Source organism: Pholis gunnellus (genome assembly GCF_910591455.1).
Source record: "Pholis gunnellus genome assembly, chromosome: 19".
NCBI lineage: Eukaryota > Metazoa > Chordata > Actinopteri > Perciformes > Pholidae > Pholis > Pholis gunnellus.
Genome location: NC_136546.1, coordinates 9651690 through 9670097, shown reverse-complemented (window position 1 = coordinate 9670097; position 18408 = coordinate 9651690). Strand labels below are relative to the sequence as shown.

The window sequence follows — 18408 nt, the reverse complement described above, 5'->3', positions numbered from 1 at the left end:
GCCTAACCTTTGCAGAGAGCGTACAGTCATTAAATGTAACTCATATTTAATAAAGTCACAATTGATAACTCTAAAATTACAAAAGGAAATTAGATGGTATTAATTTGTCCTTGCTCTTTACAGAATATCTAATACCCCTCGCTCATTTATCATATTTCTATAGAAATTAAGCCAAAGTTGAGTAAAGTTTCCCCTAATTTAACCGGTATCTGGAGTTGAGCCGAGGCCAGAACCCCCCTCCTCCCCGGAGTCCAGATAAGAGAGAATGGCTTCAGGTGACAGACTGAGAGTAGATCTTATCTTGAAATACCCTTTTGAACTGAGATTGAAAACTGAGACTTTTGTAAGACTGCAGTGTTTTCATGGAGCTTGAACCTAATCACGGCGGGTAAGATAAAGGTTTAAACTACGTATGGACTGAATACAAAATATCAAAATATCAAATCCCGCTGAATCGCTGATGTGCGTTATTGCTGAGTGCCTATTTTGTTTGTTAAACTGTTAGTTATCTTGTCCTGAGAGCTACTTTGCTGCTGCCGTTTCATCAAAAGAATATCCTCTGGTAAAAGTGGGACGAAGTAGTGAATAAACGCTCTCTTGACTACTGCCACATTGTCTAAAATGTGTTTTGAGTGAATAGTTACGGATGCCAAGATGCTCCACAGAGCAGTTCAGCAAGTCTTTTGTTGGGAACATTTTGAATGACATTTAATACTGCCCTTTCTTTTGTGTTAAAGGTATTGTATTTTTCTTTTACTTCATATGTATTGCCTTTCTTATTAGTCCTCTTTTTGTGTCTCTTGTGGTTGGCTTTCATTCAATAATTGATTGATTGTATTAAGATATAGTTTTTCAATTTAGGGGCTGAGCAGCACTAATGTCCTCGTGGCATATCTGTGAGTTTATGTGTTTGTTATTAGTGTAGCAGTGTGTCTGATATACGTTGTGGGCCGTGAACTGACTGCCATGAGCCTCTTTTGTTATTTGTCACAGTGCATGGGTGATCAAACTGGTTTCCCCCTCTAGAGGTGAATAGTCTGTCTAATATAATTGAATTGCGACCTACCTTTAGGTTCTTTGCTAATCATTTCCAGACTATCCGGACATTTTGCGATTTCAATTTTCTGATTGTGTGTTCCCTGATAGAGTCCTAGTCATTCCGTGCAGCGCGTGTGGTTTGGTTGAAGCTTATCGTTATCTACATCAAGGACTCAGGCTTATCGCTCATATAATAGTCGTGTGTTCTGTGTCACGTGTGGCCCTCAGGCCGACGTATGACAGGGTGGCAGAATTAGAGCAGAGATTTTAAGCTAACACCGGAAAGTCTTGATGTGAGTTTAGATCTCTCACGATGACTACTTTTGAATCTCTATATCCATATATTGTCCCAGAAATAATTGCAATAAACGATATTATTGTAAATATTATGTACTTTGAGAGGTTGCCACCAATGGAATCCAAAATCAACAACATTACATTTTGAGTGTAAAGTCTGTTGCTTGCTTGTATAGAAGGCCTAAGTGTTGATCCCAGACAGTCTATCGAGTAACTTCAATGACGAGACTCCATACCTGACTCCCCTTCCTCTCCAGTGGGCTCAGTCGCCATTAACGGACCTTGAATCCATGTAGATGGCCCCTCATGGTCCTTCTCTTGTTGCTACAGCTAGATCTCAAGAGTCTTGCTTTTTGCAGGTGTATAGTGACCAGGCCAGATAAAACCAGCATGTCTCATTAGCGCAGCGCTGTCAGTCTGCAGGTTTCCCTGTTGCTCACTGACCTCACACCTCTTGTCAGCTGTCGAGTCTGAAAAGCATGACCTCGGGTCTCCAAAGTCTCCTTTATGTGTCAGGCTTTGGCATTGTGCCGAATCTGAGCTCGATACCTGATCTAGTTTATGGCGAATCCACCCCGCCTTTATCAGCTCAAATACAAGTGAAGATGTGAGTTTCTAACACTTCACAATATTATCATAAACCTTTCAGTAGCGAATTACACAATCTGCCTGACCTGTAAACCTACAGCGTCTTATTTGTTATAATTAACAGCAGAATCGGGGAAACTGCTTCGGCGGGGAAAGATAAACATCTCATGTAGCACAACTGCTGTCCTACTCCGTTTGAGAAATACACTGCAAGTAAAGCATCTCTCTCTCTCTCTGTCTCTGTCTCTCTCTCTCTGTGTGTGTGTGTGTGTGCTGCACCCACTCAGAGGGAAACATGTTGACGGTTGTATAAGGGCATGGGCTCGATGACTAATGTTTGTGTACCTCGGTTTGCTTTGATTTTTTTTTTTAGTTTTTGTATTTCAAAGCCTCCAAGACATTACGCAACATCTGATGATGCGCAGCACATCCATACATTAACGGTCTGATTCACTGGAGAGAAAGCGGGTGAAGATGTGACAGGCACCGAGTGGAGCGGCTCATTGTATTTGATCTGCTTGCCGGCTCTCGTCATGCCTTCCAAGGAAGGGAACAAACATCCTGTGTTTCAGGTCAACAGGTGTTTTTCTTCAGATGTTCTTTGGACTTTTGTCCACCAACTCTGTCTTTAGTCTGCTGTGTGTCTGTTCTTTTTGTCCCAATTTGGGGATGACATGACATCCTTGCTCTCCTGTTTTGAGGCACTGCTGCCATAATAATACAAAATCCACATACTTATTTTTACTGGAATGCTTCTTTTTCAAGAAATGTAATTTTAATAATTTCTTATCTTATAGTCAAACTTCTTCTTGACTTTTTTTATGTAAGGATATATAAAATACAGTGATACTATTATGCTTTTTTCAGTGGTGGAGGAATTTGTACTTTAGTAGTAGTATTTGTTTTTAGTAGTCGTGCTTTTGTTCAGTCATCACACACAATACAATAAGTATAAACAGCGTAGGCGGTATAAGCAAAGTAATTATTAGAGAGTGAAGGAATGGATGAAAAGGAGCATCCTACAATCTTATCACCTTACATTTTGGTGAATTTGTATGAGTCAATTTATGGTGGAAATGTTTTTATTTAGCCTATAATTATGAAATCACAAAATTCTCTGTCACCACTGTATGTGTGATGAGTCAACGATTTCTGTTTTTGTGCCTTGTGTGGTCGGTGCACACGAGGTGTAAAAACTAACTAGTCTGCTTAATAGGCAACTATTTTGCTGATTCAAGGATAAGTTAATGTCGTTATAGGGATTACAGGGGGATGCACAACAAAATGCAGTTGTAGCCCATTCAGTGCACAATTAAACATTATGGAGCCAGGTCTCTGTAAGATGTGGGCGCAACAGTCACCGACATCCTGCTGCTGGGTGATCCTGAGCTTCCCTGCGACCCGTCGTTAGCCAGGAACAGATTGGGAGGTGGAATAGCCTTAGCTCGTGTGATTCAACACAGTTTCACATTTAATGACAGTTTATCTCAATAACTATCTAAATCTTGATTGGTCTCCCTACTTTAACAAGGGAAGCAAATCCTTTGTAGGCCTTGCCTTGAAAAACCAAAGTCAAAATGTTCTTTGCTTTCTGACATCCGGCCAACAGCAGCACTCTCTAGCTCAGGGCCGAGTCTCTTCTTCTACTGTAAATTAGACGGCACGCATGCTGTTGGAGCCCAATGAAGGGCTGCCTCCTGGTTGTTGCCTATTCACACCGACTCTCTGTCTGCTGTCTGTATGAATGTGTCTGAGTGTGTGGGCTGCGCTCGGCACCGCTGTGCGTTTGTGGTTTATCTTTCCCTCTCCCGGAGACGGGCCGGTGAGGTGTCTCACTGGCAGTGGTATCGTTTCAGCACAGAGTCCCATCTCTGAAACATGAGACATGAATCATTATCCTTAAAAGCTTATTTGTTTGGCATTACACATATCAATTTCTCTATTCTGTCCCTCCAACTTGTGCACCCTCAACTGTCCTGATGGGCATCAAAGTTTTTATAGCCACAACACGTTATTTAAAACGTATATAAATCATTTACTACAGAGTGCAGCCATTGTGTCTGTGTTATCCTCAAAGATATTTTATTTTCCATTAAGCTAAAAATGATTAGTCAATGAAAGGATTACTTTGTCAGAAAATTAATCACCAGCTGTTTTGACTATAGATTAATCATTCAAGTAATATTTTTCTGGCTCCAGCTTCCGAAATGTAAATAATCGCTGGTTTATTATTCTTCTACAATAATAAATAGAATATGTTTTTGCTTTGGACCGTTAGTTGGACAAAAAAATACATTTTAAGGCGTCGCCGTGAGCTCTGGAGACTTGTGATATATTAATTTGCTGACATTCTACGGAGCAATCGATCAACTGATTAATCAATAAATAGTCTGTAGATTCCTCTCATGAGCATAATAATTACTTGCAGCTCTAATTTCAATACTTCCTATTGTTATTTCAGGCAGAATTCTCTGTGGGAAAGAGACCTATGTTTTATTAATGAAATGTTGTAGTGTGGGGAATGTAGTTCAAACCTATCTCCCTCTTAGCACTGATAACCAAAGCCGATTCATTTTGATGGCTCTTTGTGGGGATAGAAAAGGAAGCTGAAAATAAAACCGATTTTTGCCTGAAGCTCTGCCTCAGCTCTGATTTATGAATTTCAGGGCAACGACTTCTTGGTTCCTCAGGTCTTTTTTTGTAATTTCACGGTGAGGGTGTGTTGGGTGCTAGTCACTCATCAGGACACTTGTCCAGTTCACTGCAGGTTTCTTTTTCATATCACAATTCAATTTCATGCTGTGCCCTGATATTTCTCATCAGTCCTCGTCTGTCTTATACTATCCCCTTATTGATTTAATTCTTAAAATTGTAAGGCCTCGGTTCGTCTTTTCACTGTTTTCACAAACTAATGAGTAAAATGTAATATTCTTTCTTGAAATTTCATGTATCCAATCACAAGTTAAGTCATCAGAAGACGTTAAACTTCTTCACACTGTAACCAGAGCTCTGCAGTGTGCTTTTTTCGCTTAATAGGGAACTGCATCCTGGCTTCAGAGCGCCATTCACATTAGGTTTGAAATGAGCCTCCAGCATCAGCCCTGTGGTCTGACTGGAATATCAATCCATCCTTTCCGCCTTTGATTCAGCCCCCGCACCTCAACCTCCTCAGAGCCACGAGGTTGAGCAGACGGCAGAAAAACACAAAAGCTTCAGGAATGGAAAGTGCATATCATATCCGTTCAGGTATGCTGAGGAGAAGCTGCCGATTTATCGCACAGAAAATGAGCCACGGCATTGTTTTCTAAATGAGAGCACGCTGCATTGTCCTGCCTACATATGCATATTAATAAACCATACGGTGTAGCACTTAACATGCATATAAGGGACTCTTAGCGCTTATTGCTTTTAGTAGCGTACTTCGCAGACCTTTAAATTACTCAGTTAATCATCTTCAAAGCTTTAACTGGTTAGAATTAGCTGTTATTGATCACATTTGTCTGTTACAGTACCATTTTTTTTGGCTTATTGTAGTCAACCTGATAAAACCTATCAATCTATGAGCAGTTGGTTTACTGTTAAATCTTTACTGCCTCTTGGTTTGCTGTCACCTTGGTTGTAGCCCCCGTGGATGGCTCCTTGAGTAGAAAATAGTAGAAAACCTGTTCAGCATTCCGCTCACTTCTGCTTATTTTATATTCCAGCGGAACAATTGTACACCAGTCCATACGATCTGTTATTCACACCAGGATATTGGTATTCAAATTCAAGGTCACAACTGTAATTTGCCCACCTGGGAGGCTTTGCTGCAGCTAAACGTGACAAAAACAACACACGGAAATCCAGTTAAATGATCTTAAAAGGAAAAAACAAGATGAAAATGCCTTGCCTTAATAAAAGGCCAATGTTCATACATTTGTCAAAGTTTTTTTGGATACCTATATTTACACATTTTTAAAGAATTACCTCAATACTAGCTTCCCAAAATGATCGGGACAGACCAAGATCAGCACAGACTCTGAATGTATTTGATTGATTTGCTTCTTCACTTCTTCACTGTCGGGAATTTTTCCACTCGTGCAGCAAATCATCAAATCTGCTGAGCGATTTCCTGTCTGTGATTTGACTAGAGCTGAACAAATCAGTGGATTGATTGATTATAGGAAATTAATATGCAAAAGTTCTGATAATGAGTAAATGGCTGGAGTTATTTTTTAAGCAAAAATGCCAATTATTCCCCAGTTCCAGTTCCCCAGATGTCTAAATGCGCTGCTTCTCTGTTTTTAATCATTAGTAATTAAATATATCTTGTACTTCTTTTATGACATTTAACTCGCACATCTTGATGTTACTATTTCTGGTTGTTATTATTCATTGAGGTAAAATTAAGAGTCAACTAGCATTGATTGCAATTGATTTTGATTGGCTAATTGAAATAAGCCTTCTCTGTGTAGACGGACTACATTACAATGAAGGTAAATGGCATATTTCATGTCACTTCGGTGCCATCCGGCGAACACCAAGCCAGATATCATACATCATTGTGTCCTTTTGTGTAATGAGCCCGAACATAAAACACCGGAGAAGAAAATGGTCTTGACTTCCATCCCCCTGACATCCAGTGTCTCCAGGGGAAAGACATTGCATAGCATGTTAGCGGTTGATTCATCTCCCCAAGCCCTCTTGTTGTCCCATCTCTGCCCTGGAGTCTGCAGTGAAAGCTTGATCTCTTAATGGGGCTTTGCTGTTCGCCTCTGCCCACACACCGCTACTGTACCACGCACAACTTTGTGTTTCCTTCCTAGAGGGGTTTACCATGAAAGCAGGGTCGCTGCCCCCTCCCTGCATTATTGCTCCAAGGAACTTCCTTACTGTAGGAGGATGTGTGAGTGGAAGTCTTCTTTCTGCTCTTCTCTCCATCCAGGGTTCACTGTGCTTGATGAAGGTTTGTGGGTGGGTGTGCTAAGATGGCAAGAGAACTGAAATGGAACTCCCAGATCTTACCGCCTACATGCCGTTCCATCATAAAGGCACCAGTTCTTTTTAGTCTGGCTATCTGCCTTCTCCATGTCAGCATGATTGTCAGGCTTTGTGTGATCTGCTGTGACGCATTCATCATTCTGGAGAGCACTGATGTTGCTCTGCTGTCTTTGCAGATAGACCAGGGACTGAACATTTTATTCTGTGGCTGTGCCGTTTGCTCGCTCCTCTTGAGGGCTGATGACTTCATTTACTTCCCTGCAACACATCTTTTGAGAAATAGTTTTGTTTTGCATCAAAGTATGTGGTGGAAAGGTGAAATCACCCCCGCGGTATAAATATAACAGACACGTGAACATTTTCTCTCCATCAAAAGCAGTGCTCTGCAGCGGCAGACCTGTGGTTTGTAAGGGTTTTACCAAACCCTTTTATGGGCTAATTTCTGCTCCAGCGAGCTGAAGTGAGACCAGAACCTCCGAGTTCTGTTTGAGAAGTAAGATAATCATTTACAATTACATCTTAGTGTGCGCTTCCATCCACAGTTAATGGGGGTAACGCGCAAAGACGCTGTTGTGCCAACAAAGGCAGCGAAGAAGACGGCGAGCTAGTGAACATGCAATTATAAAACAATGCACCGTTCAAAATGTTTTATACATGTTTTATTAGAAAGGAAATTCTTTCAGCATGTTTGTTAGAACTCGAAGATGCGCACAATAAGTTTTGTTGAGAAACACTGCATGTTTACATAACTTTAGTTTACTTCACAAAGCACTTTAACAATGGAAAGTAAGCTCGAAGAAAATGCTCAATGAGAGCTCGAGTTGAGTTTCAAATGCTTGTGGAACAGACGCTAACCCGGATTTCAACTAATAATTCAGACATTTGTGTGTTCATACCGGTTCTTTGTATCTTCACTCGTCTCAAAATAGGCATAGATATCCTGCGTTGCAGCACATATTATCATATCGTATATGCGGTAGTATCTGCTCACTTTAAAAGGATTTTTAATGCAGACTAAATGTGTCGTCATACAGGAGACGGTTATCCACTGAGCAGCTGAGATGGACCAGTTCTCTCTTCTTCTTTCACAAAGAGAGCCTGCTGTGTATGACGTTGTTTACCAGCCTCGAATGAATATGTTCTATTAGACACTCTCTTGTCTTTGTGATTGAGGTTATGATTTGGTTTGTCTCCGAGCAGCACCTGGGCAGATGATGACTGCGTTATGAATGCGTCCTCGCTCTCATGAATGTTTGATGAACAGTCTCCGTATCTACTCTGCTATCTCCTGGTCAACAGGCACCTAACATCGTCCACGCCTGCTGATTGAAATACCAGTGCTACACAGAGATACAGGCATTGTTGATTAAAATTTCATGATTTCATTTTATTGTCTCCTGTCATTTCGACAGGAGATGACTTACAATATGTTATAAAAGGCCTCTCAAAGCACATTGTTGTTGTTCCACCTTTCAATACCTCCCTGGTCTTGATGGCTTGGATATGATACCTGATACCCGCTGCATTGCACTAATGCATAAGCTTTCTGTGTTATTGACCGAGGCCGTTTCCTGTCTGCCTAAATATATTCACCATCTTCATGCACATACCGAATATCAAAGACTACACGACAGGTTTTCGCACAAAAGATTGCAATAGCATACATATTTGTGCAATACTTACACTGACAATTGATGGTCAACGGTGATTCTGCAGTCTCTTTTAATCCCTTTAATAAAAGCTTACAGATTCTGTACTGTGTGCAATCATATATTAGATGTGGCATTTGGTATTACATTACAGCCCAACATTTTCCAAGGCATATGATACAGTTTTTAGATTGATTTCCTACCTTCCAAGCAGCAGCAGCAGCAGCAGCAGGTCTCCCTTCATGCCAGTGCAGTATGGAAATAAACTCCGTTCAGATTGCTCATCCATCATGAATAGCACAACATCATACAAAACGTTTTGCACAGTTTTATTTTTGTGAAGGCGACGTGTTTAATCTGAAATCTTGCGTTCACTTTTAAGACATTGATTTGAAGGTCTTGTGTTTCAGTTCTTTGCGTTTTCAAATATCTCTAAAGATGGAGCACTCAGCTAACCTTGCCCAAGCACACAAAAGCCTTTAAGTCTTCATATTCATACTTGACTGCACATAATTCTTGAGATTGCACTCGTTTGCTTCTCTGCTTTGACTCTGCGTTTGGAATTTAACCCCGACACTGATGCGAGCTTATCTATTTCTAATATTCAGCCTTATTTTTATATATTGCATTGAAGATCTGTTAGATGTGAGGCAAAGATACAGCGGGTGTTCACTCCTCGTTGGAGTTTTAACTCTAAACAAAAAAGTCTATAAAAGTCGTTTAACTTGATTCAGTGCGAGTTACACTTCCTGAGGACGGTAGATCTTCTGTACATACACTGCAACCTGGAACTGCTAATAGCTAATTCGGCTTTTAATGGTGACATATTTGCAGCAGGCATCTATAAATACTGCAGTGACATCAAACGGTCTCTATTCTCTTCTACACCGTTCTTCTCTTTTCCACATCTGTGGTGGAGATTTTAGTTTTTAAGACAAAAACTCAACGTTTCTTTTTGTATTTTGCCTTGAGTGTAGTTACTGGAATGTACATGTGTGTACTTCAGTTTGGGGGGAAGAGAGGAGTTGTATGAAAGAAGAGTCAAAGAGGAAAGCGCTTTTAAATTGGGAGGATCTCTTAATCTGATTCTATAAACAGATTGGATATTCTGCTTTATTTTAGTGCCTCTAATGTGCCTCGCAGTAGTTGCCATGTCTGCTGATGTGCTTCATGATGTAGAAAATGTGCTTTTGTTTTATCGTAGCTCTGCCACGTCTCCTGGGCCTCCAATATCTACTGCGGTGCCTGAGGTTTCTTTTCTCTGCAACAGCTGTGGTGCTTGGTGGTTGATGTTAATGGAAGAGATGAAATCCACTCTTTCCAAGTCATCAGGAACTTAATGATTTTTTTTTGTTGCTATTCTGGTCCTCAACCTGGGCTGTCAAGTTTCAGATATTGATCTCTCCGTCATGCCTTACCAGTCAAAGAGATTAGTGCTTTAGTTTCAGGGCTCGAAGAATGCAAACAAAGTATCAGACTTAGAACTCTGCAGTATAAACTTTCCAGTTATGTTGAAACTGTGCCTACTCTGTGTTGTTGGCAGACTCTATAAATCAATGTCATTTCATGTGTTCCCAGCTGAAGCTTTCGGCCACCTTTCTTTGTTTTGCTTGGCTGAATCTGTGTCCTCCTTTTCTCTATTTCTCAGCTCCTGGAAGGCAGCTTCACGTCCCAGGTCAGCCACGAAGTCGACGGACTTATCTTCCAGCCATGCGGGGTAAGCCTCCCTCTATGTATGACGATCTGTCGCGTTTCAAAGCCGTAGCCCCGTTGCCACAGGTTGCTTGTCAGGCGAAGCCTTTTCTTCCACCGAGCTCCCACATAAAAATCGGACAGCTTGTCACTACCACCTGCCGTTTGTCACTCTCTATATCCGTATCGCCCTCTGTGGTAAAGGAAGCCTCACTCCTACATGAATCCACATAAACACAGTGCCCTCTGTAAGAGGCTGCACGGTAAAACAGACACATGGCAGTTAGTGTTACGACGGAAACGGCCTTTTTTACTTTACTAGGTGGTTAGAACAGCAGAAAATCACCTGTGACTGTCATACCATTCCTCTTCTCCTGTGATGGACTCATGAGCCAATAATCCACGGTGTAATATAAGAAATATGTCGCTCATAACATTAGTGCAGGCGTAGTACGAGTAGGAATCTAAATGTGAGCAGAAAGTAGTATCAAAGTGGACATATTATGTGTGCGCTTACATTTAGGTATCTGGAGAGCCTAAGAGAAATAAGACAACCAAGCCCGTTGTTTGTGGGCCATCTCCATCATAAAACATGTGATTAAACAAGCCATTCAGATTTGGCTACCCTTCATAATTTCATAATTTCATAATGGCAACAACAGCAGCAAAATGTTTTTGGCTTGTTTGACTCCAGCAGATTTGCATGACAAAGAACTGGGCAGCACTCGCATCCATGGATAATAATTAACAACATTTTGTGTGCGCTCGCCTGCTTCTCGATGGTTATTTTATTTTACCTCCGACATGTTGAACGTCTATCAGTCGAAGGTATATAATCAACCGAGGGTTTAACAACAATACAACAATATGCTGCTGTGGTGCATTGAAAGCCGATTTTTTTTCTTTGGCCGCAGCCAAATCAGAGATGTTTATTCAGGTATTTGGCATTTGTCTTGTTTGAAAGTGCGATTTTAAGCCCCAAATGCATTTATATCCACAGCTAGCAATGTAGAGATGTTCTGCCATATGTAACTGTGGCGGGTTACTTATAATATTTTCTTACTTACCTATTTTTCTTCTCCCAGTAGCAATGATGATTCCCAACATTGCTTGAAACTTTTTTAATGTAGCTCATTTCCATAGGAGAAAAACAATATGGAGGCTTTTTTTCTTTCAGCATAGCTGTATAAAACTCATTGAATTAATATTGACTGTGTAGATTTCTATCAGAATTACAGCAGTAAAAACCTAGTTCGCCATGCCTTGGATCCATATCGTGAGATAAAACATGTATGAGGTCAACCAAACAGGGTGAGATAACATGTCTCTGGATGGGACAGATATAATAAAATAAATCAGCCTAGCATCACTGGCCTTGAGAAATGTCTCAGTTAATATTAATATTTTACAGTGACTCCATATTTATTGGATTGAACATGTTCAGTTGTTTCTCTTCTCTGTGATTTGTGAAGTAATTAGAGTGTAACTGTGGCCGTCAGGTAGCAACAGTTCTCAGGAGATGTGGAAATCAGATTTGGAGGAGACAAGTTGACGCAGCTGCGTTTTGCCTCCACCACAACATGAGCAGAGATGATGTGCATCTCCGAGCAGCAGACGTCTCTCCGAGGTTTAATTATTGCATCACTGTCCTGATCAATATGGCATGAATGTCTCTTTTTTTTGCAGGTGCTTGCATTTCTTGCCACTCAGCTTTGTTTCTTTGTAGAATATAATCTTTCCACTGTGAACATCTTGTTGTCAAGACTGGATGTTTGGGCCGTAAACAAGAGGGGATGCAAATTGGATTTCATTCTCTTCTTTCCACAGTTGATATCTCATTTCTAAAACTGTAGAGAGAAAAATGTACTGTATGTTTGCTAGAAGATAAATCAATAATGTTAAAATAGGTTTTGATCATTGGCTTCTTTTTTCTTTTTTTTTAGCTGCACATTATGCAAGAGATGCTTTAGACGTTGTTTTTAGTGGATTGGATTGAATATCCAATTCCAACACGATCCTAACCAGAAAATGGTTTTGGATACAGAGCTCATGGCTTAATGCAGCCAGCCATTGATTTATTTTCTTCTGTAGCTTCAGTGAATTTGAGGGATTATGAACAATAGGGCCGGAGAAAGGACAGAGAAGCACCGTGGCCTTATGGGCGCAGAGATGTGTTTGGCATTTATCACACCGGCTGAGGAAACTGCAAAAACATCATCCCCTTTCCGAGTCATGGATTAGGAATTAGCTTTTAACCACGGTTTGTGATTTGTTTTGGCAGGTGCTTTTGAAATGATTGCTGTTCAACAAGTAGGAATAGAATCAGCCGGGGACAATGTGCAAATGTTCTGCCAATAAGAAAACGGATTGCGTGGACATGTCCATCCTGTTGGCAGATGCTTCTTTTCTCTTTTTTTTCCACCCCTCTTAATACAATTCTCGCCTTTGAATTAGAGGACAGTCCTTTCATGGCTCTGCAAGGCCGTGTCTGATACACAGCTCATTTTAGAAATGACTGCCAAAGACCCAGATGTGTCCCATTAAAGCGGTCTGTGCTCGGTCTGATTTGTAGATCTGTGATCAAATCACTGTTCATTAAGATGCTTCTCAGCAGCTTCGTGAAGCTGACAGAAGGAAATCTCTCCAAACTCTTGAGGGTCAGCAGCTGGTTCCCGTCAGCACAGTCGCTCAAACAATTGGATTGGGTTTGGAAAGCTGGCAAGTCCAATTTGACGACGATAATGCAAATAGTTGGCCATCTGACGTGACGTTACAAAAAAAGTTATTATGCAACACTGTCTGGCTTTATTATTTTTTTTTCATTTTAGCATCTACATTAAGCAATTAAACATTTTGTTTATGAGGGTTTGGGCACTTTAGACAACACAAACAAACAGAATGTGTGTAGTAAAACAACAATAACCAGACTCGGCTAATGAATGCAGTGCGACAGGCCTGTCATTACGACATTATGCACTTAAATACAGCAGCAGAGACTCATTTAAATGCCAATAACCCTTAACAACCTCAAGCCTGGTGATGACAAGGTGACAGACTGCACTTGCTGTTTTGTAAGACTACTTTAAAATAGTCTGTGGTGATGTCATAGCCGTCGCTATCACCAAATAATTGGAAGACGTCATCCGTGACATTTCCTGTTCACACTGTATGTGTTTGCATTTGTAACACAAATATTTAAAAAAAGAGCCGTCCATGTTGCGGTGTTGAGATTGTGTGCTGGTGCTGTCGTTATGGAAAACAGTGAACATGGATAGCAGCAATCTGCTAGTGCAGCCACGCAGTCGGTAATAGAAAACCTAACTTAATATCGAAGGAGAGAGTGTGATGTGATGACCTACACACAAAAACAACTTGTACAGCACGATGGTAAACTGCACTGAAATACCAGAGAAGAGTTTTTCCAGGAGGCTATTAAATATTTACGGGGAAGAATTAAGGGCATTGGCTAGAGGCAGATAAGGCATTACATTGCTGCTATTTGGCAGTTCAACTTGTTATTCTTTTTTATTTTGGAGGAAAGCTTTGAAAAGGAAATGAATCATTATTATCTGTTTTGTCTGCAGCATAAAGTGAGTGAGCCGTGCGTCATCGGTGTGTTTGTTCTCTGTCAAAGTTTTGCATTGTGTGGTTTACTGAATTAATGCCCTTTTTTAAATCCATTTGCTTTTTTGACCTTTGGCTAGTGTCATTGAATTATTGATTGACACTGACTGTTTGAGATTCCCTTGACAACCTATGTAAATAAGCCATTATTTGTGAAGGATGCTGTGCAGTGAGAGAGAACATGTTGAGGTTGTGCAAGCAAATTCTTCTTTGGGGCTGTTCCATGTGTTTCCCTCTTCAGTGAGAAATCATGTTTAATTGTTTTAATTCACCCAACTTCATTAAGTATTAAAGAACAGAGAGACTAAAGGGGGTCTGGTTGCAACAGCATCTGGTTCATAAGTAGTTTAGCCGACTGTGAAGGCTGTGTTAGGCACCAACTTTAACACCCTTTTTGTCAAGAAGTTGTTTTGAAAAATTGCGTGGACTCAATAGTTTTAAAGAATTTGCCACCTTTTATGTGGATGTCGAATACATACTGACGGTAAATGTGGTCCACGGAAGAACTACATTTCCTGGTGAGTGCTATATTGACTAAGAAAGTGGATCTCTCTGACTGAGGAGCTATTCCGGTTGTGCCTACATGTACCAGAATGCATTGCGCAAAAGTGGCGATTTCACTACGTCTGAAAAATAAGCAAAATAAACTCACAAAACATCAATGAGGGAAGTATTCTTACACCTTTTTAAAAGAAAAATACTCCTCTTTCTCTCTTACACCAAACTAGACTTACTAACTCATCGTAAAACGCACTTCATTCAAACTGGACAGAAGCAAAATTAAACTCACCAAACGTGTCTTGGTTAGTCTGTCCACTGCTCACAACAAGCAGCAATCTTTAATTCAAAGAGTAAGATGTGAAAATATGCCGTCTCTATACAGTTTGCTTCAGCACAATAATCTTTGGTCAATTACAGCCTAAAACCGAATGTTTTATAAGATTTTCGTTTACGAGCATCGTTTATTAAAGGCCTATTCACATCAGTTTACAGCAACAGAGGGATGATCTTAAATATAATTTAACCACCAACACCACTACCAACCATTAATGCTTGCATGGGGCCATTAACACTGCCTCACGTTGTTTTCCAAAGTCATTGAATTTGTCGTTCTCTACACCAACCAGTCCAATCTTAATCTTTTCTTCTGTGAATTGTCTCAGGGTTAATCTCAGCAGGATCCATTCATATTAGCACAAAGGTTGCCATTGTGGCGGCCCGCGGTCACTGGGCGTGTTATCTCACCCAACACACGGTGTCCTTGGAATATGTTTTCTTTTGTTCAGGGAAAGATTTAGAATTTATAACGGAACCATTGGCACAGATGGCAGAATTGCTTATGGGAGAGCACGCCAGATGGTGATCTCTGTACAAAGAAGAATTAAAAAAAAAAAAACTGAAATCATTTCAGCGTCACTTAAAAAAAATCCAAGTCAGTTCAGAGAGTGTGGTTCACATCTATTTTGGACCAAGTAAAGCTTTTGACTTCCTCGACCTTGTTTATGCCAAGACAAATCTTTAACGTCACTGCACCATTTATTAACAATCACGCCAAAACGCCAGAAAACACAAAGACGCGCATACATACAGTGTCAACGTTGCCTCAAGAAATGGGCCTGTGTGTCTGAGCTGTAACAGAAGGAGCTTTTCTCTGGGGAGCAGATTTATTGGACTCTTGTCTGTAATCTGCAGCAAACTTAAACAATAAGTCCGCGTCAGAGCAAAACGCTGTTATTGAAATGAGTCTCAACTAATAAAAGGACTTCTCTTGAAGCATACCCGCAAGCAGCTTTTTCTTCAATCAAATTCCCCTTCAAATATGTATTAAGCTTTTGTTTATTGTGGATGCTTACTGCCGTCGCACCACTTCACTCTACTACACTTTTGATTTTAAGCAGACACTCCAGTATTTATGAATAATCGTGCTGCAGATATTGCTTGGGTTTGTTGTTTATCTCATGTCATTGCCAAGGAATTCATTCAAAGCTAAAAGCACTCTTGTTTGCGTGCAATAGTTGATTTATTTTTTACTCATTTCCCGCAAAAGTCAAATCAGTGGTGAGAGGGAGGTACAATGTTTATATCCACATAAAGGCAATCTTATCTTAGAAACCCCAAAGCAAATTGTATTCATGGCAACTTCAGTTACAGTGCGTTATAATGTATAAGAGTACATACACTACTGTAAAAGAGCAGTGGTTCCACAGTTTGGTATTCTGCTTCAGTGTTTCCTTTATGGCAAAGTTAAAAGGATAGAGTCCTGTTTCTTTCTGTGGAAATATGGATTGTACTAAATCAAATACATCCTGGCTGTTTTTGAACTTCAAACGCGTAACAAATCTCTGAGCTACAGCTCAATAGCTTGTCACACTGTCGGTTTGCTGGACTCCAGTAGTTCATCTCGCTCCCCTCCTGGATATTTATTTTCCTATATTGACATCAAGGAATGGCTACGGTTTGGTCCAACTGATCACAAATTTACAGAGTCTAACTGATGTCGATTGAAGTCTCACCGCAATAGCATCTCTAAAGCTGTCTGATAAAAGTAATATATGTTGTTTTGATGAACCACTGCCTGCCTTTTCACTCGTGAGCTCCAGGTGTCATGAGGAGCTTTAATGTTCACTTCATGCCCGGACAAGCATGTGTACTTTCTGTCTTTTCGTTTTTCTTGCCATTTCGGACTACTTTGAAAATGCAGTCGCTTGTGGAAGTTATAAAGTCTTAGGTGGCAGTTTCGTGGACTACTTTACATTTTTATCTTTGTCACCAAAAAATGTTTCGTGAAGTGGAACTGCAAAGTCAGCCGAGCAGTGCTTGCACAGCAGTACAGCTCATGATGCCTGCAGTCACGTCGTGTTGGTGTTTTTGAAAGCTGGCACAATTTATACGACTTTGTTGTATTCACAATTTTTGAACAAGAGATAAGAAGATGGAGTCCAGGAAGCATAAGTAAAGGAGCATCAAGTATGAGCTACTAGAAGAGGTTAAAACTGGTAAATAGAGAAGAGTAACCGGCCGTCAGTAAAACAATTCTCTGGATTACATCTGTAGTAATATTTATTAAAGGATCCGTCAACCCTTATTACAAAAATATATTTTTTTACTCATGTATTTAACAGTTTTCACTTGAACAGCTTTCTACACAAGACATTATCCCAATAAAAAGTGTTGACAGTGTGGTCTGTAGATCCTTATCCTAACTGACGGGGACGTTGTTTCTGAATAAACACTTAAAATAAATAGAACACACAACCTGCGAAAATATACTTGATCAATGGTCAAGCTGCACGACAACAAAATTCCATTCAACCACATATTGGAGTTTAAATAGCGACTGTCACAACCTTATCACAAGAAACTATCTGTATGGTGAGAAACTAGGAGGGGTAAATGTAATCATTTTGAATTAAATGAGGACCTAAAGGCCCTCTGTCTGTTGCACCCCTGACCACATCCAGCATCACTTATGGGTGTGGTCAGATGCTGCTGGTTTCACTGGTTTCCACTATGTGGCGGTAACCTGCAGTGAAGAAGACCGCCAGCTAGTAAACACTGATGTGAACAATCTAGGATGTAAAATCTAAAAAAAAATCAGTTTTGCAAATGTCCTATGAGGAAGGAAATACATTCAACACACCATTTAAAACCTCAAGAATACTCAGTTTGCTTTTGGTGAGAACCTCTGAATGTAAACATAACTTTCTATTAACAAGAAAACGGAACACGGCACCTTTAAAATCAACCTTTAACTTTGAAAAGACAGGAGCTGGTGTATTTACATAGTTACATACGGTAATGTATTGCATGTAGAGTATATGAATACAAAAGTATAAGTAACGACAACAAAGGTCTAACATTTTAAATCACGGTTGAGTTAATCTTAGGGCTGTTCGTTTTGTTAGACCTTTCACTCACGTGGTTGGCTGTTGACTTCTCCAGAAAGATGTTTTTCTTGCATTTTTCCAAAGACGGTTCAAGTGATTCATTTGTTGTGGCACTAAATTGTTGTGGCATTTGTGCTCTACTATTTTAGCTATCTCTATCTATCTCTTTTAGCAGCCACACTTTTGCTTTCACACTTTGCATCTCCCTCATTTTTTTGGTTTCCCTCGGTTGCTGCCTCTGAACTTCTCGCTTGAAACAGCCGGCAATTTATATGCATTGGAACATCATTACATGAAAATGATTTTGATAGCTGGGGAGATGTGTTCTCGAATGCAGACCGGGTTTGAAAGTCTGTTTTGCACTTCAATAATAAAGCTCTTCTTTTGTATGTGCAGTCACTTATTGACAAGGCTAACAATAGTAATGAAAGCATGAGTGCACCCAGCAGCACTTTTCCGTTTTAAGAATGCTTTTAAAGGTATGTTATTTATTGAAACGGCAGTCTGATTGGGTTTTCTTTGAGGAGTTGCTTTGGTTCTGCTGGCTTGAATAAAGCAAATTCCACTGGGGTTGAAAATGTAGCACACGCAGTTTAACAAGCCTCATCATCATCATCATCAGGGCAGTGGATTTTCATTTCCTACATGTGCTG

At 40.2% G+C, this 18408-nt stretch overlaps 1 protein-coding gene across 1 annotated transcript in view; it reads left to right on the top strand.

The window, feature by feature from the left end:
- The window catches only part of rngtt (RNA guanylyltransferase and 5'-phosphatase), a 68171-nt gene that overhangs the window by 33866 nt on the left and 15897 nt on the right, over nucleotides 1–18408 (top strand). Inside the window, exon 12 of the mRNA XM_079180453.1 lies at nucleotides 10201–10269. Coding sequence (XP_079036579.1) covers nucleotides 10201–10269 — 69 coding nt within the window. The remainder of the gene's footprint in view (nucleotides 1–10200; nucleotides 10270–18408) is intronic.